General features: G+C 40.7%; 1 protein-coding gene across 1 annotated transcript in view; it reads right to left on the bottom strand.

Annotated features, from left to right (window-relative positions):
- Positions 1–22,244, bottom strand: part of LOC115458253 (vomeronasal type-2 receptor 26-like) — a 41,723-nt gene that overhangs the window by 6,260 nt on the left and 13,219 nt on the right. The window contains exons 3-6 of the mRNA XM_030188115.1: positions 14,199–14,490; positions 12,668–13,477; positions 4,603–4,830; positions 2,633–2,756 (exon numbers count right to left, since the gene is read on the bottom strand). Coding sequence (XP_030043975.1) covers positions 2,633–2,756; positions 4,603–4,830; positions 12,668–13,477; positions 14,199–14,490 — 1,454 coding nt within the window. The remainder of the gene's footprint in view (positions 1–2,632; positions 2,757–4,602; positions 4,831–12,667; positions 13,478–14,198; positions 14,491–22,244) is intronic.

Here is a 22,244-nt window from a genome sequence, read left to right as displayed (position 1 = left end):
TAACTCCGTTTCCAGGGCTTCCTTTCCATTTATTTCTTTACTTTCCTCCTTCATTTCTTGCCCTACATCCATAGGTAAAAGCTGGGTCCTCTGCGGACTTGACTGGAGGAGGTATAGAGTGGATCTAGCTTTTCCCTATCATCCATGTGCAGATTTTCTCCTCTTTTCCGTCACCTTGTCAGCATGCATCTCCTTCCTCTCTCTATCACGTCCAGCATTTTTCCTCTCCCCCTCCATCCATGTCCAGCATTTCTCCTCTCTCCTCCACTCCATCCATGTTCATCTCACTTCTCTCTTCTCTTCCCTCCCCTCTATCCATGTCCAGTAATTCAATTCTCTCTCCTCCCCTCCATCAATGTCCAAACTTTCTCCTCTCTCCCCTAAATCCATGTGCAGTTCCTCCTCTGTCTTCCCTCCCCTCCATCCATGTCAGCATTTTTCCTCTTCCCCCTCCATTCCATCCATGTGCATCTATGTCTACAACATTTCTCTGACAGTTTCTGCCCACAGGAACAACAGTTAGTTTCATCAGAAGAAGGGAGACACAACAGAGAAAAAACCCTGGGATGGCTGGAGATAGGCTTTTTTTTCAATGCTGTTGCTGACAGCAATCTTTGGTAAGTTGGAGGGGGAGGGAGCAAGTGGCATGCCAAACACTGGGATGAAGGGTGTAAGGGATAAGATGGGACAGAGATGCTAGACAGCAGGGATGGAGAGCAGTAAGCCAATGTGTAGGAAGAAAGTACTTAGGTATATAAGCTGAAGAAGGGTGCCAAATGTATGTGTCACATGCCCAATGTATGTAACTTGGCATGTCTGGGTGTAGACTATGAGATCTTGAACTGTGTCTTAATACTTTATGCTTTGAAACCTGTTACTGATTTTGCCTGTTTTGTTATTTAAATACTAGAGTCAACTTTATTTGATTTAGAGCAAGCATCTGGACCGAGGTGTCAGTTCTATGTATGAAAATTGAACCCAGAGAGTGATCCCTTGTCACGATCTCAAGGAAGGTGAACTCTTGGACCGCTATCAAATTCCAGCTAGCAGTATGTGAACCACCCTGGCAGGACAAAGCACTAAGGTAATAACCAGGCAAGGAATGGCTGGAGCTGGAGACCAGCAGGGTTGGAACTGAAGCTGAAGACAAGCAGGACTGGAAATGAAGCTGAAGACAAGCAGGGCTGGAAATGAAGCTGAAGACAAACAGGGTTGTTACAAGCAGGGCTGGAACAGAAGGTCATGAAAATCAGGTCAAATCAAATAGGTGATAACACAAGGCCAGGCATGTACAACTAGGCAGGTTTCCTTGTTGCAAAGGCAATGCATGATAGTCCCATGGTTCCTTATAAAGGCCCTCAGTAATGCTGTCAAATTTCATATTTTTGGTGACCTGGAATGAGGCTTGGAATGCACTTCAGAGCATAGCAGGGTCACCATGGAGAGGCTAGAATACTGGGACATCAGAGTGAGTCATGGATAATCTCTGGAAGGAGGCTTGGAACACAGGGAAAAGAGGAATGTAGTGTCAGGGAGATGGTCTGGAGAAGCTGAGGAGCCTGACCACCAGAAGGAAAGGTGAGTCTAGACATGGCCATGTCCATGACATCCATTGGTCAAAGGCCTCCTGGTGGTTGCTGGTATCTTCATCAAGAATTCCTTCTTGATGCTCTAGAAGCCCCATGATTATTGTAGTCTCTGAAGGCAGGTTCTCCAAACATGTCCTCTTCCTGTGATGTGCCTCTGAAAGAATGAAAAGGACTCTACACAAAAAACATTGCTGATGACGGGCATCAATGGGTAACATGTGTACTTCTGTTTATATACATTGACTTGATCAGTGTAGGTATCCCATATTTATGAAATGATATGGTACATAAGTGCATAAGTAATGACATACTGGGAAAAGACCAAAGGCTCATCAAGCCCAGCATCCTGTCCCCAACAGCGGCCAAGCCAGGTCAAGGGCACCTGGCAGCTTCCCAAACGTACAAACATTCTATACATGTTATTCCCAAAATTGTGGATTTTTCCCAAGTCCATTTAGTAGCAGTCTATGGACTTGTCCTTTAGGAAACCGTCCGAACCCTTTTTAAACTCTGCCAAGCTAACCACCTTCACCACGTTCTCCGGCAACGAATTCCAGAGTTTAATTATGCGTTGGGTGAAGAAAAATGTTCTCCTATTTGTTTTAAATGTACTACACTGTAGTTTCATTGCATGCCCCCTAGTCCTACTATTTTTGGAAAACGTGAACAGACGCTTCACATCCACCTGTTCCACTCCACTCATTATTTTATATACCTCTATCATGTCTCCCCTCAGCCATCTCTTCTCCAAGCTGAAAAGCCCTAGCCTCCTTAGTCTTTCTTCATAGGGAAGTCGTCCCATCCCCGCTATCATTTTCGTCGCCCTTCGCTGCACCTTTTCCAATTCCACTATATCTTTCTTGAGATGCGGCGACCAGAATTGAACACAATACTCAAGGTGCGGTCGCACCATGGAACGATACAACTGCATTATAACATCCTCACACCTGTTTCCATACCTTTCCTAATAAAACCCAACATTCTATTCGCTTTCCTAGCCGCAGCAGCACACTGAGCAGAAGGTTTCAGTGTATTTTGTTTACCCAATGTGTTGGAGAATTCTCCTTCAGAGCAAGGTACACAGTCAAAGCAGCAGCCCATCTTCCCAGGTGGAAGAATTTTTCTGTATCCAGGAACACAGCTCTCAGAGCACACAGAGCGGGGAGTCTGAGGAAAGGAAGAATGAAAGAAATATTGTTGTATTCCATATTCAGTAGTTCACTCTCTGTGATTTTTGCTTCCAGATCTTATTGTCTACTAATTGTAAAATCATTAGTTTCCCCCCTTTATTAAAAGAAAAAAAAAATCCAAGCTACCACACAACCACAACAGTTGCTATGGAAAAGATACATTATACACTTTGGTGACATCTCTATAACTGGGTGCAACATATTGGGTGTCCCAATGGTGCATGCTGAGCATCAACTCTATAATGGCCTCTGGGTGCCAAGATGATAATATAGAATACTAAGCTAAACCAACATTTTGCACCTAAAATTAATACCCCATCAATAACGCCAACCTTTCACCTGGTATAACTGATGTCATGTAAGTAGAGCAGATGTTGTATATAACTTACTGTATTCTATAACTTATGCAAAAGTGGCCATATTACAAAACGACAATGGGGTAGTGCCAGCTTGGTGCACAGTGATTCATCCATACCGCCAGGATCTCAGTAGAGCTCAGAGGACGTTCAGACTTTTGCCACGTGCCAATTCCGGTACTGGAAAATATTTTTTAAATTTTCTAGTGCCGGGGACATGTCTAGCAGTAATCAGGCAGTGCACGGTTACTGTTGAGGTACCGCCAAAGCCCATAATGCCTCCTAAATAAAATAGAGTGATAGAATTGGTGCTCAGCATGCACCATCAGGGTACCTAAATAGGAGGAGGTAAGGGATCCCCAAGGAAATGTCCATTCAGCAAGTGTTTACTTATTTCACAACTGTTTCATTCGTTAAAAGAAAAAATAAAGAGAAAAAAAACTTTTATTGGCAAAGGGAAAAGGGGATCTCAGCATGGAATGCACTAGAAGAGGCTAGAATACTGGGACATCAGACTAAGACTTGGATAGTCTGTGGAAGGAGGCTTGGAAAAGAGTGAAATACGCAACAGAGGTATCAACACTAGAGGGACACAGTACCAGGGATGTGGTCTGAAGAAGGAAGCCATGGAAGCTAAGCCCCAGAAGGAAAGGTGAGTCGGAACGCAGGGGCGCTTCCACGGCCGTGACACACATAAATGCTCCCAGGTACATAACTCACCATTGCTCCCTTATTTTGTCTGTTGAGCTCTCCAGAATCCACCTAAAACCCACTATCTCCAACTGTACAACCCCACAGTAGCCCTTATGGGCTAAGGGGCCACCTATATGTGGGTACAGTGGGTTTCTGGTGAGTTTTGGAGGGTTCTCAGTTTCAACCACAAGTGTGACAGATAGGAGAAGGTATGGTCCTGAGTTCTCCTCTCCTCTCTCAGCCACCACTCCACTACTCTAGAAACCTGCAGGCTGCTCAAATGGACCTGGCTGTAACATCTGAGGCTGTCATAGAGGCTGGTGAGTACTATTTTTATTCACATTTTTGGACGCAATGGGAGGGGGTCAGTGAGGACTAGGGGATAAAGGGGGGGGGGGTCATCCCTTATTCCCTCCAGTGGTCATCTGGTCATTTAGGGCACCTTTTTGTGCCTTATTCATTCTAAAACCAGGTCTAGACCAAACCATTTTCACCATGGACTTTTTTTTTTCATAATGGCTGAAAAACGTCCAAGTGTTAGGTATGCCCGAATCCTGCTTTCAAAATATCCCCAACATATTACCTTTTGATTTGGATGCAATGGGGATGAATTGCATAGATAAACATTTGGAGATCCACTTTCGAAAATAATGATTTGGATGTTTTTGTGAGAAAAACTTTAAAATGCTGCTTTGATACTTTCTAAATGTTTTTCTCTTTTGAAAATGAGCCCCATAGTGTAGTAAGAAAAAAAATCAATAGATATTGCCATGCCTGATTAAAGTGTGGATTCCACATGATGGCACTTTGGTTGACAAAGAGCTTCTGGCTCTCCGGAGCTGATTGATTGAAGCTTCCAACTTTGATGCTGCCTAAAGATCCATCAGGTAGCAGGATCCAGTTTACAATGTCAAAGAATGCTGGCACATTCCCTTTCTCATCAAAGAAAATCTGATGTCCATCATGAATTTTGAAGTGAACATTCTTAATGTATTGGTTGAACTACAAATGGAAAGAAATGGTAGAAAATTGTTATTTAAGTAAAGGTTGATTCTTGACAATTCGTATTAATACTCACTAGATTCAAACTTTTGGCAATTTAAGAAAATACCTACAGTACCTGTATGTAATTCATACTTAGTTACCACAAAAAAAGTAGGGCTAGGGAGTCGTAACATTTTCATTTTGTCATTCATGGAAATATTCATTTTTTCATGTTAACCAGGTAATAACTTATTTTTAAGCCCCCTACATTTTAAAATAAAGTTAGGAGAGCAAAAAGGCTTTCCTAACTTTATCTGGTTAGCTACCAATATAGCAGCCTGAAAATAACTGCTACCTGGGTCAAATCAGTCTGCAACTGTCAGCCTTTGAAAACACCATAAGTTGAATATTTCCTTCCAGTTTTTTGCTAGGTTCTACTTGAACAATCGAATTCAAGATCTGCACGATCGTACACAAGATCATCAACGCAGATGCCCCACTGTACATGGCTAACCTTGTGGACCTACTGTCCAGAAACGCCAAGAGATCAGCCCGCAAATTCCTCAACCTGAATTTCCCTAGTTGCAAAGGAATTAAATCGAAGCAGGCATATGCCTCTACCTTCTCCTTCAGAAGTACACAGATATGGAACAGGTTACCCCCAGCCCTAAAAACCATAGACAACCCAAGTAACTTCCGCAAATCTCTGAAGACACATCTCTTCAATAGAACCTACAAAAAGAAACCTTAGACACAAACTCACCTCCCAATTTATCCTACCTAACACCACCCTCTCTAATTCCACATCCTTTTTCTGCATACTTTCGATTGTATCCATTATTCTGTCATGGCTTTGTCATAACAACACTCTGTAAGCCACGTTGAGCCTGCAAATAGGTGGGGAAATGTGGGGTACTAATGCAATAAATAAATAAACAAAAGTACTGACTTTTTTTAAAATCTTACATCCATCTGACTGTCCATTCACTCATCCCTTTATATGCATGGTGGAAGCCCAAAATGTGGCTGTGGGATTACAATTCTGTTTTTAATTTATGGCAAATTGCATTTATACGGTATAAAAGTGATTAAATCAACTAAATTGAAGTTTTATTGCTTATAGACCAGTGACAAGTATCCCATTAGTTACCAGATTAGCAGAGGTTTATGTTGCAGAATTATTATCAGAATTTCTGGTGACGTTTGACTGCCTACTCCCATTACAATTTGGTTTTACACCATATCATTCCACAAAATCAGTTTTATTGGCTATTATTTCTGAGATAACAATTTTAGCCCACAAATTCTATTAAGCGCCACCTAAGTTGTGTGTATTCTGTAAAAATGATGCACATACTTTCGAAGACTCAGATCTGAAAAGGAAGCATGGCAATGGGAGGGGTTGGACAGGTCACGGGTGTTCCTAGCGTTAATGCGCAGTGTTATAGAATATGTCAGTTCTGTGGGTAAGTTAGGCGTCGGCATTTATACCAGGCTTTATTTGGAGTAAATGGCCTTGACTAAATATAGTCACAGGAAAAGGACACTGGGCATATTCTATAAACTACTCCTGAATTTAAGTGTATTTTATGAACCACACCTAACTTTAGGCATAGTTTACCGAATATACGTAGGCGTATTTTTCTTCAGCACCAATTTTTTAGGCATCATAAATAGAATCTTGCTCTATTTGTACATGGCAAATCTTCTATTCTCCTGCAGTTTGATCTTACTGCAGATTATTATATATTACTGTATAAATTAAGCTAATTAGGGATTTCTGGTAAAGTCCTGTCTTGGATAAAATAATTTCTCACTTGTAGACATTATGGTCTAGATCCTATGGGCCCTGTTTACTAAGCTGCATCAGAGGTTTGTTAGTGTTTTGCTAATCATGTAGATACTGATAATATTAGGTATCAAACTAAATCAGGAAAAGAAGTAATCTCCCAAAATCAATAATAAATATCCACTATCAAAACAGAGTAGGGAGATTATTATATATGGCATCACCAAACAGCACTATTCTTCAATCTTATCATTTATAAAGATAAAGTGCTTATTCAGAGGAAAAAGCCTCTAGAAGCCTCCGGTAAATACTTTCAGGAACAATATCCTTTTAAATAAATCATGTTGAATGAGACACGTCCCCTAAAATTCCAAGCTGGTTGGCTACAAGAACTAAAGGCGTCTGACGTAGTCTTTAAAAGGAGCAGCCATCTTAGGTTCTTACTTTGCAGTTCTAGCACATACCATAGCAGAAGTATGTTAACAATATTAGATTCTAAAGATCGCTTTAATGAAGAGATGTTAAGACTAATCCTTCTATTTATGTTTCTTAGATATAACGAACCACCGTACCCTGAAGCAGGTCTTTCGAAACGACGGCCATCGTAGGTCGGGGTTCGACCAGATTAGCAGTAGCCACGAACGATCGACTCTGCTTAAAGCTAAGTAGTTAATTAGAAAAGTATTGATGCTAGTTCTTGTAACTATAAGAAGAAACGATAATCTAAAAAACTAAAAAAGAATAAAACGAATTAAAAGAGGTTTTTTGAAAGCCAATGATGACGAAGCCCAGCTCTCCGAAGTAAAATACGAAATTGAAATTATGAAAGTATTTACCGGAGGCTTCTAGAGGCTTTTTCCTCTGCATAAGCACTTTATCTTTATAAATGATAAGATTGAAGAATAGTGCTGTTTGGTGACGCCATATATAATAATCTCCCTACTCTGTTTTGATAGTGGATACTGATAATATTCCCATGGGTGTCTACACATTTAGCGCGTGCTAAAAATGCTAGCACACCTTAGGAAACAGGGCCCTATATAGGGCACCTGAAAAATCCATGTGGGAAAAAATATACCTATGCATATTCTATAAAGTATGCTAAATCTAGGTGTACATTACAGATTAAGCCTAAATTTCCATGTGGATTATAGAATGCACCGAGCATCTGTCCGTGTGATTAAAACTTGATGCAAATCCCAATGCTTAAATTAGGAGTGGACCTGGTGTATTTTATAATAATATGAATAGATATTAGAAATGTCCATGGCCCACCCATCTCATGCTCATGGCCATGCCCGTTTTCAACTATGTGACTAAGGGTCCTGTTTACAAGGCATGCTTGCATTTTTAACTGTATACATGCCCATAATATATCTATGGGCACCTACTTGGTTAGCATATGCTAATTTCTAGCATGCAGTAAATCACTAGTGCGCTTTTGTAAACAAGGCCCTTAGAATGTAAGCACATCATATTTCGGAATACGCTTAGACAGTCGTGCACATAAATTCTAGTTAATGGCAATTAACATCAGTGCTGATTGGCTCATTAAGCAATTAAGTTATGCACATTGTTATCGAATACGCTTCAATTTCCATGCAGAAATCCCAGCACTATATATAGAATCTAGGAGTATAGGGTTAAAATGGCAGACTAAATATCAGGAAATTTGACTCCACCCTGTGGAGTACCCTAAAGCTCTCAGTATTATTTAACATATATATGCCATCTTTTTATTATCATTTTTCCCTTCTTGGGGCCAAATGTTTTTCATATGCTGATGATCTATTTTTGTTGATAATGATATAGGATATCGCTTTGTATAAGAAAAAGTGTTAAGAACAACACATGGATTTAAATTAAGTTGCTCTGGCTAGGACGTGTAGGTGAAAATATTCCTAAAGAAATGTCTTTACCTAATGGGCTTAAATTGAAGGTTTGAATGTTTCAAAGATACTTGGCATTTATTTAGACACATCTCTATCTTTGACACAGCTATTAAATCTACTTTTTATAAACTGTAATGTCTTAGGAAAATGTGTTCCATTTTTGAGGTAAAACATTTTTTAGTTCTGGCTCAGGCGGTGATCCTATTAAATTGGACTCCTATAGTGGTTTATATTGTCTCCTTTCAGCAAGTTTGGTTTCAAGATTACAAGTGATTTACAATACTGTAGTTAAAATGATTGTGGGAATGAAGAGGTCAGATCATGTTACTCCTACATTGATAAAACTTTATTACCTATTAAACCACGCTTTATTTTAAAATTGTTTAAAATATGTTTAGAGGTACATGTCCAGAATATTTATTTTCTTTATTCTCTTTTCCACTGTCTTCTTTTTCATCCCAATCCATAGACTCTTGTCTTATCAATTCTCGCGCATTGTTTACTAAGCTGCGCTGTAGGCACACAAACATTTTAGCACATGCTAATGCTAAAGACACCCATAGGAATATAATGGGTCTCTAGCATTAGCGCACTCTAATTTCTAGCATGCGCTAAAAAGTTAGCACACCTACAGCGCGGCGTGGAGGGGCATTTTCGATTTCAACGTCCTTGCAAAATGTCCCAATCCAGGGGCGGGGAAGCCCGTATTTTTGAAACAAGATGGATGTCCATTTTCGTTTCAAAAATACGGTCAGGGATGTCCAAATCCTTAAATTTCATCATCCCTAGATTTGGCCATTCCTAGACATGGACGTTTCAGATTTTTGGCGATTTTCGAAACCATGGACATCCATCTCCGAATCGACCAAATGCAAGCCATTTGGTCATGGCAGGAACCAGCATTTGTAGTGTACTGCTCCCCCTGACATGCCAGGACATCAACTGGGCACCCTAGGGGGCACTGCAGTGGACTTCATAACATGCTCCCAAGAACATAGCTCCCTTACCTTGTGTGCTGAGCCCCCAAAATCCCCACAAAACCCACTATCCACAACTGTACACCACTACCATAGCCCCTATGGGTGAAGGGGGGCACCTAGATGTGTGTACAGTGGGTTTGTGGTGGGTTTTGGAGGGTTCACTATTTCCTCCACAAATGTAACAGATGGGGGGGGGGGGGGGGAAGGATGGTGCTGGGTCCACCTGTCTGAAGTGCACTCACCCACTAAAACTGCTCCAGGGACCGGAATACTGCTGTCATGGACCTGAGTATGACATCTGAGGCTGGCATACAGGCTGGCACAAAATATTTTTAAAGATGTTTTTTTGATGGTTGGAGGGGTTAGTAACCACTGGGGGAGTAATGGGAGGTCATCCCCGATTCTCTCTGGTCGTCATCTGGTCATTTTGGGCACCTTTTTGTGCCTTAGTCGTAATAAAAAGAGGTCTGGGTGAAAATGTCCAAGTGCTTGTCATGGACGTCCTTGTTTTTTTCGATTATATGGGTCAAGGACGTCCAAGTGCTAGGCACGCCCAAGTCCCGCCTTCACTACGCCTCCTACACGCCCCCTTGAACTTTGGCCGTCCCTGCAACGGAGTGCAGTTGGTAACGTCCAAAATTGGCTTTCCATTATACCGATTTGGACGTTTCTGTGAGAAGGATGTCCATCTTCCGACTTATGTCGAAAGATGGGCGTCCTTCTCTTTCGAAAATGAGCCCATTAGTAAACTTCATTTCCTTATCAAGTAGTTTCTGCGTGGTGTTCTTTATCTTTGATATCAAAATTATCTCTTCTTATCCACTACTCTGGAAACAATTGAAGGCCTATTTGTTTAAAACATTTCTTTATTAAGACAATGTTTAGCTCTATTATTATTTGTTAATTGGTTCCTTTAGGTATGTCAAGAGAAGCAAATTCCTGCAATGTATATTACTCTATAATTTATTTCCATCTTGTAACATCTTGGATCATTTAATGTGGACTTGAGGAATGTCTGGTTAAGAAAATGAAAGCTTATTTTTTCTTTTTTTCCTTTAAAATATTATCGAACTAGACTATACTTTTCTGTACAAGTTTTATGCTTGGTTTATATATGAAAACTTGATAAATAAAAAAAAGACAACTTTTTACATAGATTTTATATCTCTTTTATTCTATATGCTATTTTCAAATATGTAAACTATAACTTGATGTTATCTGCTTTGAACCTATATATGGAAATTGACTATGAGTATCATTACCATTACCATAGTAACTATCACTTGGTTTATGAAAGGGAAATGCACCTTTATGCCATACTTCTTGTTATATATCCAACTTCAAGCGTAGGCAAACAATCAAATTACATTCTATAATAATCTGGCTTTTGATCATGTTATATCATGCATGCAAAGTTGTAGATACAAATTACATGCATACTTTTTTTTTCCCTTAGAGTAAACATACCCTCAAATACTGTTAAAAGTATGCATGTTCAGAAAAGTACATTTTTATCCATTTTTTAGGAGAAAATTTTTCAGAAAGCTAATTTTCATTTTCCAGAATGCACAGAGGACAATGTTTTGTTTTGTTTTCATTTCTGTTTTGTTTCATATATTTTTTCCATTTTCTACTCTTCAACTTGAATCAGCGATGTTAAAATAATATGATTTATGTTAATATGAAGTAGTACATGATAAATCTATTGTCACACCTAGGAAGTTGCCTAGGGGTGTTCCAGAAGCTGGAAGTCACTGCTCCAGATAGAGCATTCAGGAAAGATTAACCCCAACTCCTTTCCAGAGGTTCAAAACAGCAGAAGGGAAAATCCCCTCAAGCAGAGCTCCATACAAACAGTTCAAATCCAGGCTGTATTTTATTCTAGTCCTTCTAGGCAGCAAGCAAAACAGACAGGGGACAAACAATGGCCACAGTATTTCTTCGAGCATTGTTATTTAAGTAGTATGGTGAACCCATAGAAACAGTTCACAAAAGTCACTCAATACCCTTTCTTTCCTGTCCAGCTGTTTTACTTTCAAAGCCTGGCACCACTGCTGCTTTTATTCCCCCCCCCCCCCCACCTTTTAATAAAGTTTATTTCCTGCCAGCTCATTAGAAAAAGTCCACATATGGTGTGTCTCCCAATCTGCAGGTGTTGGATTTGCAAATTCAATCTACTGATAAGGATGGGTTAAAAGATCTTTCAGCGCTTTTGGAAAATTCTTTTTCGGAAACTACTGAGCATAGAACTTTGCTGGTTGCATTTGTTTTTCAACAAGGCTTAAATTCAGTTAAGCGTCTTTATTTTAGGAATTCTGGTGTTCTTTTTTTATGGTCAAGAAATATGGTTATACCGAGATGTGAGTAAAACTACACAGGAAAGATGAGATGAGAGATGAAACCAAAAAATTGGGAGCTACTTTTTTACTAGCATGTCCATGTAGGTGTGTGTTGAAATATTTGGGTTTGAAATTTAGTATTTTTTTGCCCCAGAACATCTTTGATCTTTTCTTGATGTAAAGAAGGTATCCAGCGGTATGGTATATCGTCATAATTAGCTTTATGTATAAGCTGTTTGAATATTTTGGCTAAGCCTTTTCTGCAATTCTATTTTGCTTTGTTTATTTCTATGGGTGTCACTTGCATTAGCGCATGCTAACAAGTTACTGCATCTACAGCGCGGCTTAGTAAACAGGGCCCTAAAATTTCTGGATTTATTCAGCAACCTCCCAGAGGACATATTTTTCCTTTAACTGTTATGGGCTTGCCATAATTCTAGGGGATTTCCTACTATCTAGGTGTGACACTGCTGACACCCGAAATGTGTCACACTATCTATAAATCTAAATATCTATTTATTTATACGAATTAGAAATAAAATACAATACTCATTTGCAGTAATCTGAATTATTTACTACTCCTCCTAGAAATAATTCCTTCCTTCCTTTTCTTCTAATTCACCCCAATTTCATATGGATGGAGATGAGGAATATAATTTGGTTTTGTGTAGTTTTATTTTACTCAACCTAGTTCTTCAATCTGAATCTTGAACATCTACTATATTACAATGTTCCTTATTTGCAAAATTTTATCCTCAAAGTGATGAAACAGGGAATATGAGACTTACTAAAGCAGATTTAAGGAATATTACAGTACAGAACAATATTTACTCAAACACAATTGGGACCATTTACCTGCCATGACTGGAATTCCAATTTTATATCTTCCCCAGATTGACTCTTGGCTGTGTACATGTTGTGCAAAGCGTGAGCCAGGACATGGACTGAGGTGTAGAGACTATAAGTGAAATGAAAATTATCCACATCAAACTGAATACGTGAGATGTTAGACAGAAACTCCTGCCCTGTGCATTTGGATAAATTGGACAACGGATCACAATTGAATGCATCCTCCCAGAGAGGCTGCAGTAAAGAGGGTTCTGGGAAGGTTGAAGGGTGGATATTGTACAGGAAATCTTTGAAACCTGGGATCTCTCCTTTAGCAATGGTAAATGCTAGAGAACCATTGAACAGGATGCAAGCTGAAATTCTGTCTGGGGTATTTATGTTTTCAAGGGAAGAGGTGGCAGCAGAGATGATCCACACTTTATTGACAATTTTATGCCACTCTGAGTATATACAGAATTGAGCTGCCAATTGACTGGTAGTGCTGTAGAGAATAACCACATTGGCCAATGAGTTGTAGACCATGTTAATAATCTGTGTAAGTCTGGTGATCTGTTGTCCAGAAATGTCACGGACATGAGGTATCACTTCCACGAAAGCTATACAGTTGCCACTCCTGATAATCTCCCTCTTCAGTTCTTCACATCCTCTCTGATCACTCTCATTATTTGAGGTGAGAATCCCTACCAAGTTCCATCTGAAGAAGTTCAGGAGGTGAATCAAACCCTGATACTGAGAATAATCATTCGGGACAGTGCGATAAAGGAATGGGAACTCCATACGGTTATTGAAGAGCAGATCCATTGCTCCATAACTGATCTGTGATTAAAATAAAGCAGAAACAAAGGAGCTGTTGATCTTTTATTTGTTGTAGCTCTTGTTGCTACTGTTTGGGTGCTACACACAATTTTTCAACTGAAGCAGACAGCCATGTTATTGAAGTCATCACTCAGCTAAGAAGATGCCTTCAAAAGTAGAAGACAAGACTTTTGTTTTGCTTCAATTTGTGAAAGATCACTGGGAAAAATTAAAAAAACTACATTGAACATTTTTTAATAAAGTTATAATCTCAAAGGCAACTCATAGATTTAGTAAGGTAGTCCAATAAAAAAGTGAACTATCAAAGGAAGTACACTATTCCTTACTTAGACAATGCTGCAACTATTTGTCCATATATTATATATGTAGAAGGATAAAATATGGACTTTTCCTGCCATCCCTGAAATAAAAAGAGTCATATTAGCAAAAGCGTTCTTTCTTCTGCTGAATCTTCTAGGATGGGCAAACTGGATAAACCAGATGGTCTTTATCTGCTGTCATGATCTATGTCTCATCTTGAGCACATTCCTCTTTGATGGTCTTATTAGAGCTCTGTCAGGAATTAAAATGGTTCAAAACCAAGGTGTTAAGTCAGCACAACTATCAAAATCTCAGCAAACTATCAACCCCCCAAAATACCAACATTAATGAAGGACAAGACAGAGTAGACAAAAATACAGCAAACCATAGAGGTTAAATCCGAGACAGGTTGTTCCTTTACCTGTGGATATCTATAGATTCCTATAAGTTTGGATATTGCATCTGATGTCACTGAAGAGAGGCTTCCGATGACACCAGCCAACTGGTCATGTCGGTGACAACTGTATCCAAGAATAGGGTCTTCTTCTCCTGATAAGATAATCAAAGCTCCACACAGTGAAATAATTGCCTCAGTGCACGAGTCAGTTATTTGGAATCCCAAGGTAATGTTGGGCAATATGTTCGGATTGTGGTTGATCTCCTCAATGGCATAGTAAAAGATCAAGAGATGCCGATAGTAACGTAATTGATAGCTGTAAGCATAATTTTCATATGTTTAATATATATTCAAGTGTTTGATAATTTTGTAATTCAATTAGGGGTCTTTTACTTAGGTGCGCAGGCATTTTTAGCGTGTGTTAAAAATAGGTGCGTGCTAAACGCTAAAGACTCCCATAGGAATACATTGGTATCTTTAGCGTTTAACACGCGCCTATCTTTAATACATGCTAAAAAAGTCAGTGTGCCTAAGTAAAAGTCCCCCTTAGATATTCAAATGCATCATAATCATTACCTACTGCGCCATTTCTTATCTTATATACTGAAATCACATAGCCTGAAGAAGTAATTTTATTTTAAATAAAGTGTTTCAGTGTGTAAAGTTGAAGAGGTAACTCTATAAGAAGCCAGCTGAAACTAGGCTGCATGTACTCACATATATGAACAGAGTAGTGAAAATAATTCAGCTGCATGCTATTTTGTAAGTCTATTCATAGTTTCAATAGAGCATTTTTCCTTTACCAGAAGATTTATTACTATGATATCAATAGAAATCAAACAAATTAAAACATGGAAAGAAAATAAGATGATACCTTTTTTATTGGACATAACTTAATACATTTCTTGATTAGCTTTCGAAGGTTGCCCTTCGTCAGATCGGAAGAAGGGCAACCTTCGAAAGCTAATCAAGAAATGTATTAAGTTATGTCCAATAAAAAAGGTATCATCTTATTTTCTTTTCCAGGTTTTATTTTGTTTGATTTCTATTGATTCTACATGGAAAGTTGCTATTCCACTAGCAACATTCCATGTAGAAGTCGGCCCTTGCAGATCAGCAATGTGGCCACGCAGGCTTCTGCTTCTGTGAGTCTGACGTCCTGCACTTAGTAAAAGGGGCCCTAAATGAAGGCAGCCATTATATAATTTTACATACTTATTTAGTCATCACACTTACCTATTATTATTAAGCAACATTTAATTATCTTAAGCTATGTTGATGTTACTGACATTTTAGCATTACTACCTAGTGATTTTTGTGCATTAAAAATGTTTGAGCTAAAACATAATAAAATAACATCATTCAAATGATAAAATTAACAATATGTCAGAATTCTGCAGTCACTATAAATGCTCAAAGTATCCATCTCCCAGTTTTAACACAGGCCTTCAGTTGCTCTGGGAAGTTCTTAGCAGCCTTGTCAATCAGTCCCTGTGGCAGCCTGTCCCAGTTCACTTGCAGGGCTTTCTTGAGTTTGGGGATTGTGGCTTTGGGTGGAGCTTATGATAGACCTCCAATATGGAGACCCCATAGGATAGGCTGTGAGGTTATTAATACTAGCTGAGCCAACCAGGAATAGAATTTTGGATAGTTAGATTGAAAGGGTTGGACGATGCGGGGTGAGTGTGTTGGGATTAAAGGGGGGAGGGTGGTGGGTGTTATTTATTTATTTGTTACATTTGTATCCCACATTTTCCCACCTATTTGTAGGCTCAATGTGGGCTACATAGTACCGGAGAGGCCTTTGCAGACTCCGGTGTGAACAAATACAAAGTGAAGTTCATGTGGCACATTAGGGCATCGTACAATGGAAGAGTTGTGTTATGTCCATTACGTACTTTAGTTTTGTTGTGTTGCAGATATAAGGCATTTATGTTGGATTGGCAGGGTATGCCTTTTTAAACAGGTCAGTTTTTAGTCTTCTCCGGAAGTTTAGGTGATCGTACGTAGTTTTCAAGACTTTTGGTAATGCGTTCCACAGTTGTGTGCTAACGCAGGAAAAACTGGATGCGTAGGTTGATTTGTATTTGAGTCCTTTGCAGCTTGGGTAGTGCAGAGAAAGAATGTGGGAAGGTGAGGGAAAGGTTAAAGTTAGAACAGAGTAGGATAGCAACAGGCTGGGGTCATACCTGCCAAGTCTGCCGCATTCAGCCGGAGACTCCCGCTTTGGCAGGTCATCTCCCGCACTCCTGCCAAAGCAGGAAAGTCTCCCGCAGAATTCTGCTGCCGCCGCTTCTGTTGAGCAGTGGCAGAAACAAGCACCGCGCTGAGCCGCTGCCGCCACTTCTCTCCACAGCCAGCACAAGAACAAAAAGAAGTGTGGGGCCGCAGCAGCCTTAAGGCATGCGCTGTCGGCTCTGCCGTCCTCTGCCCTCGCTGATGTCCATTTCCCATTCTGGGGGCAGAGGACCGGCAGAGCTGACAGCGCATGCCTGAAGGCTGCTGTGGCCCTGTGCTTGTTTTTGTGTCACTGCTGCTGAAAAGAGGTCCGGAAGGTGAGAACATGGCTTGGAATGGTAGGGGAGTGAGGATGCTGGAGGAGAGAAAGAGAGAGTGAAAAAGAGCAGGGGGAGAGCCAGGGACATGGCAAAGAGCATGGGAGAGCCAGAGAGAGATGGGGAGAGAAAGAGGGGACATGGAAAAGAGCAGGGGAGAGCCAGAGAGAGATGGGGAGAGAGAAAGAGGGGACATGGAAAAGAGCAGGAGAAAGCCAGGGGCATGGAAAAGAGCAGGGGAGAGCCAGAGAGAGATGGGGAGAGAAAGAGGAGACATGGAAAAGTGCTGGGGAGAGCCAGAGAGAAATGGAGAGAGCCAGGGACATGGAAAAGAGCTGGGGGAGAGCCAGGGACATGGAAAAGAGCAGGGGAGAGCCAGAGAGAGATGGGGAGAGACAGAGGAGACATGGAAAAGAGCTGGGGAGAGCCAGGGACATGGAAAAGAGCAGGGGGAGAGCCAGGGACATGGAAAAGAGCAGAGGAGAGCCAGAGAGAGATGGGGAGAGAAAGAGAGAACATGGAAAAGAGCAGAGGAGAGCCAGAGAGAAGATGCTGGATGGAAGAGGGCGGGGCTGGGGCTGTGTACCAAAATCTCCTTCTCAAAAATTGGGACCCCTTGGCAGCTCTGGGGGGGGGGGGGGGTAAATATGAGTGTGTTTTGGCGGGCAAATCATTAATGGGTGGGAAGGAGCAGGTGAAGGTGGCTGAGTCAGTTAAAAATATTTTTGATCTTGTCTTCTCCCACCCTTGGTCCAGTCTGTTTTGTCATGTCATCTGCTTCTTTGTGGGTGGGGGTGAGGGGTTGGTTTTGTTTATGGGATGGTGGTTCTGGGGTACTGCTTCAGAGACAAAGGGTATGTGTGTGTGTGTGTGGGGGGGGGGGGGGTCACAGCATTTGTGGTCGAATTGATATGTGGGGTAAAAAGGCACTAGATGTGGTTAATTTAATGTGTTTAAAAGAGGTATGATGTATAAGAGTAACTCATGTGGCTTGATGGCACTGTGAGTCACATGAACTGAAGGGAGCAGTTTTTGGCTAATGAAGGAGCTAGTTTCATTACCGAATAGCTCTGAATTTTTAAAACCGCTCTGGGAATGCCACCATTGAATTGAAAGAATAAAATTGTATTGGTTGAAGGGTTAAAAGTATATAAATGTTAATAAAGCTGTGGCCAAAGTTAATGCCAATAAATTGAGTTCTGGTGTTGTTTACTAGAGTTTAAGGTTGAATGTATGATAGGGGTGTCTGACTGTGTGCAAATGTCAATGTTATGCTCCCCAGACATGGTAGCCCAAGGGGTTTAGGTCAAAATATTGAGACTAATATTCAAAGTGAGATTCTCCTGCCCACTTAAATCGTTTCCCAATACCTAAGTGAGGATATTCAGTGGCACAACCAGAGAGTACAGCTGAATATCCTCACAGACCTAGGCAGCTTAATTTAGGGCAGGTCAAGAGCTGTTCCAAATAAGGACCTTTAGCTATGCAGGTGCCAACACTGAATACTGCCAGCACCCACAAAAACAAAAAATATATATACTGAACCCCCCTCCCACGCTCTGACAATGCCCTCTCCTTCCTTTCCCCCTCCCCAGTGCCCACGGCAATATGATGCCCTCCCCGGAAATGCCCTCATTCCCCACTGTGAGGTTAGGCCCCTTGGGCCTACCTGTAGCCCTGGTGGTCCAGCAGTGGATGTTGGGAGCAGGCACTCAGCTCCCTTGCTCCTGCCTCTTGTGGTGGCTATCCAAAATGGCTGCTGTGACCTCTCACGGCAGCTTGCATTACTATATGAAGTACCATGAGCTGTTGTGAGAGGTCATAGCAGCCATTTTGGATAGCTGCCCCCCAATGACAACTGCTGGACCACCAGGGCTAAAGGTAGGCCCAAGGTTCTAACTTGACAGAAGGACAGGGCAAGCTGGGGGGGGGGGGGGGGGGGCAGCTTCTTATTGCCGAGGGTTAGGGGGAGAAAGGAGGAAAGGAGGGGCATTGACAGGGGCAGGGGAGGAAGGGGACTCGGAGGCTCAGGGCTTCTCTGTTTTTATTTATTTTAAGAAACTTACAAAATGTTATGCTGACCCCAGCCCGGTATTCTGCATAACTTTATATGGGTCCTGGCTGAATATCAACCAGGCCCACATAAGTTCCAGTGCCCAGCCCACCCAAAGTTTTCCCCCAATATTTAGTGCTGCCACCAGCTGAATATCGGGGGGGGGGGAGGGATTGTTTACAAATGTCTACATCACAGTGTCATCATTAACTGTAAGCTGGCACCCCTTTTATTTTCAAATAATGGTAGTTCTACAGTGCAAACATTTTTCAATAGGCAAAAATTGCTGGGTGGTTATTCTAAAAAGTCTATAACTTTGCTGTGTTAAAAGATAATCTCATTCTACTTGCACATAAATGTAAATAACAATAACAAATAAATCTGTAAAATTTCACATTAAAATTCCAAGCGGTCGCTGAGAAAACAGTAAAAAACTCAAAGGGGTTACTTTTTTTTTTTGCCTCACCCTATATATTCACTTTTTCTATACATAGTAACGTGTAGTAACATAGTAGGTGATGGCAGAAAAAGACCTGTACGGTCCATCCAGTCTGCCCAACAAGATAAACTCATATGTGCTACTTTATATGTATAGCTGACCTTGATTTGTATCTGCCATTTTCAGGGCACAGACCATAGAAGTCTGCCCAGCACTGGCCCCACCTCCCAACCACTAGCCCCAACTCCTAACCAACGGTGCTGCCACCCAATCTCTGCTAAGCTTCTGAGGATCCATTTCTTCTGAACTGGATTCCTTTATGTTTATCCCACGCATTTTTGAATTCTGTGATCGTTTTCATCTCCACCACCTCCCTCGGGAGGGCATTCCAAGTATACACCACTCTCTCCATGAAAAAATACTTCCTGACATTTTTCTTGAGTCTGCCCGCCTTCAACCTCAATTCATGTCTTCTAGTTCTACCGCCTTCCCGTCTCCAGAAAAGGTTCATTTGCGGATTAATACCTTTCAAATATTTTAACGTTTGTATCGTGTCACCCCTGTTTCTCCTTTCCTCCAGGGTATACATGTTCAGGTCAGCAAGTCTATCCTCATATGTCTTGTAAGGCGGGTCTCATCCACTTATTCGGTAATTTATAAAATTATCCCTCAAGCCTACCGATCCTGTAGGTAAGATGATAATTCTCAATCCTGATCTAAATCAGACTTTATTATTCCAAATTTTAAAAAAAAGTATTTATGTGATTAGCTGTGGAATGTGCTGTTGAATATCACTCTGTTAACTCCCAGTTCCCCTCTCTACCTTAAAACACTTACAAACTGTACAGAATATGATTATCAATTTGGTCTCCCACACCAAGCGGTTTGACCATGTGATCTCCCCTTCTCCCCATCAATATAGCGAAGACACTTACCTGTATCAGGTATTCTCTGAGGACAGCAGGCTTCATATTCTCACAAGTGGGTAGACGCCGATCTGCATCGCTCAGTCCGGCATTTATGCAAAAGTAAAAAGTTAGAGCTTTGTGAAGCGTGAGCCGCGCTCCACTGCTCATGCGCATGTGCCTTCCCACCTGCTACTTGAACACGGTCCCCTTAGTTCAATATTAAAGCAAAATTCAACAATAAAAATAATGGAAACAACTCCAAGGGAGGTGGATGGGATTGTGAAGATATGAAGCCTGCTGTCCCAGGGCAAGCAGTTGCTTCACATGACTGTCTGAATAGCCGACTATAGACTTTTCCTCCAGGAATTTGTCCAAACCTTTTTTAAACCAAGATACAGTAACCACTGTTACCACCTCCTCTGACAAAGAGTTCCAGTGCTTACTTATTTTTTTCTTTTTTTAAAAACTTTATTGATTTTATCATAATAGAGAAAGCAACAACAAGTGACACTGCTGATCAAATACACCATACAGCAAATTACAGTATTCAGGTACGTTTACAAGAGGTTATGGAAAAGATAAAAAGAGAGAAGAAGAAGGAAAAAGAGGGGAAAAAAAACCAAACAAACCATTTTTAAACCCAGATAAGCTAACCACTATTACCTCGGGCAAACAGTTCCAGAGCTTACTTATTTGTTGAGTGAAAAAAATATTTCCTCCTATTTGTTTTAAAAGTATTTCCATGTATGTTCCTTGAGTGTCCCCTAGTCTTTGTACTTTTGGAACGAGTAAAAAATTGAATTCTACACCACTCAGGATTTTCTAGACCTCAACAATATCTCCCCTCATCCGTCTCTTTTCCAAGCCAAAAAGCCCTAACCTCTTTAGCCTTTCCTCATATGAGTGGAGTTCCATCCCCTTTATCATTTTAGTCACTCTTCTTTGAACATTTCTAATTCTGCTATATCTTTTTTGAGATATGACAACCAGAACTGAACGCAATGCTCAAGGTGCAGACGCACCTTGGAGTGATACAAAGGCATCATAGTATTTTCGGTCTTATTCATCATCCTTTTATGAATGATTCATAGCATCCTTTTTGCTTTTTTGGCCACCGTCACACACTGAGAAGATTTCAGCATATTATCTACAGTGACATCCAGATATTTTTCTTGAGCGCTGTCCTCCAAGGTGGACTCTAGTATCAGCTAACTGTGATTCGGATTATTCTTTCCAATGTGCATCACCTTGCATTTGTCCACATTAAATTTCATCTGCCATTTCAACACTCAATCTTCCAATTTCCTAAGGTCTTTCTGCACGTGTTTTAACAATCTTGAATAGTTTTGGTTCATCTGCAAATTTGATCACCACACTCGTCATTCCAATTTCAATATCAGTTATAAATATGTTAAGTAGTACCGGTCCCAGTACAGATCCCTGCGGCACTGCACTGTTCACTCTCCCTCATTGAGAGAAATGACCATTTAACCCTACCCTCTGTTTTCTGTCCAATAACCAATTCCTAATCTACACCATAACCTTGCCTCCTATCCCATGACTCTTTAATTTTCTCAGGAGTCTCCCATGAGGAACTTTATCAAAAGCTTTCTGAAACTCTAGATACACTACATCATCCGGCTCACCTTTATCCACATGTTTATTCATGCCTTCAAAGAAATGAAGCAAACTGGTTAGGCAAGACTTCCCTCAGCTGAACCCATGCTGACTTTGTCCCATTAAACCATGTTTGTCTACATGTTCTATAATTTTATTCTTTATACTAGTTTCCACTATTTTGCCTGGCACCGATGTCAGGCTTACTGGTCTATAATTTCCCAGCACCCCTAGAACCCTTTTTAAAGATCGGCCTCACATTAGCCACCCTCCAATCTTAAGGACTATGGACAATTTTAATGACAGGTTACATATTACTAACAACAGATCAGCAATTTCATGCTTGAGTTCTCAGTGTACCCTTGGATATATGTCATCCGGTCCAGGTGATTTACTACTGCTAAGTTTGTCAATTTGGCTCAGTTCATCAAGGTTTCTTTCAATTCTACTCCGGAGAAGGCTCACTTATGGATATCATAACGTGTAATGTCTTTTGGA

Source organism: Microcaecilia unicolor, chromosome 14 (assembly GCF_901765095.1).
Source record: "Microcaecilia unicolor chromosome 14, aMicUni1.1, whole genome shotgun sequence".
NCBI classification, from domain to species: domain Eukaryota; kingdom Metazoa; phylum Chordata; class Amphibia; order Gymnophiona; family Siphonopidae; genus Microcaecilia; species Microcaecilia unicolor.
The sequence above is the reverse complement of the archived record's forward strand: the minus strand, read 5'-3'. Positions and strand labels throughout refer to the sequence as shown.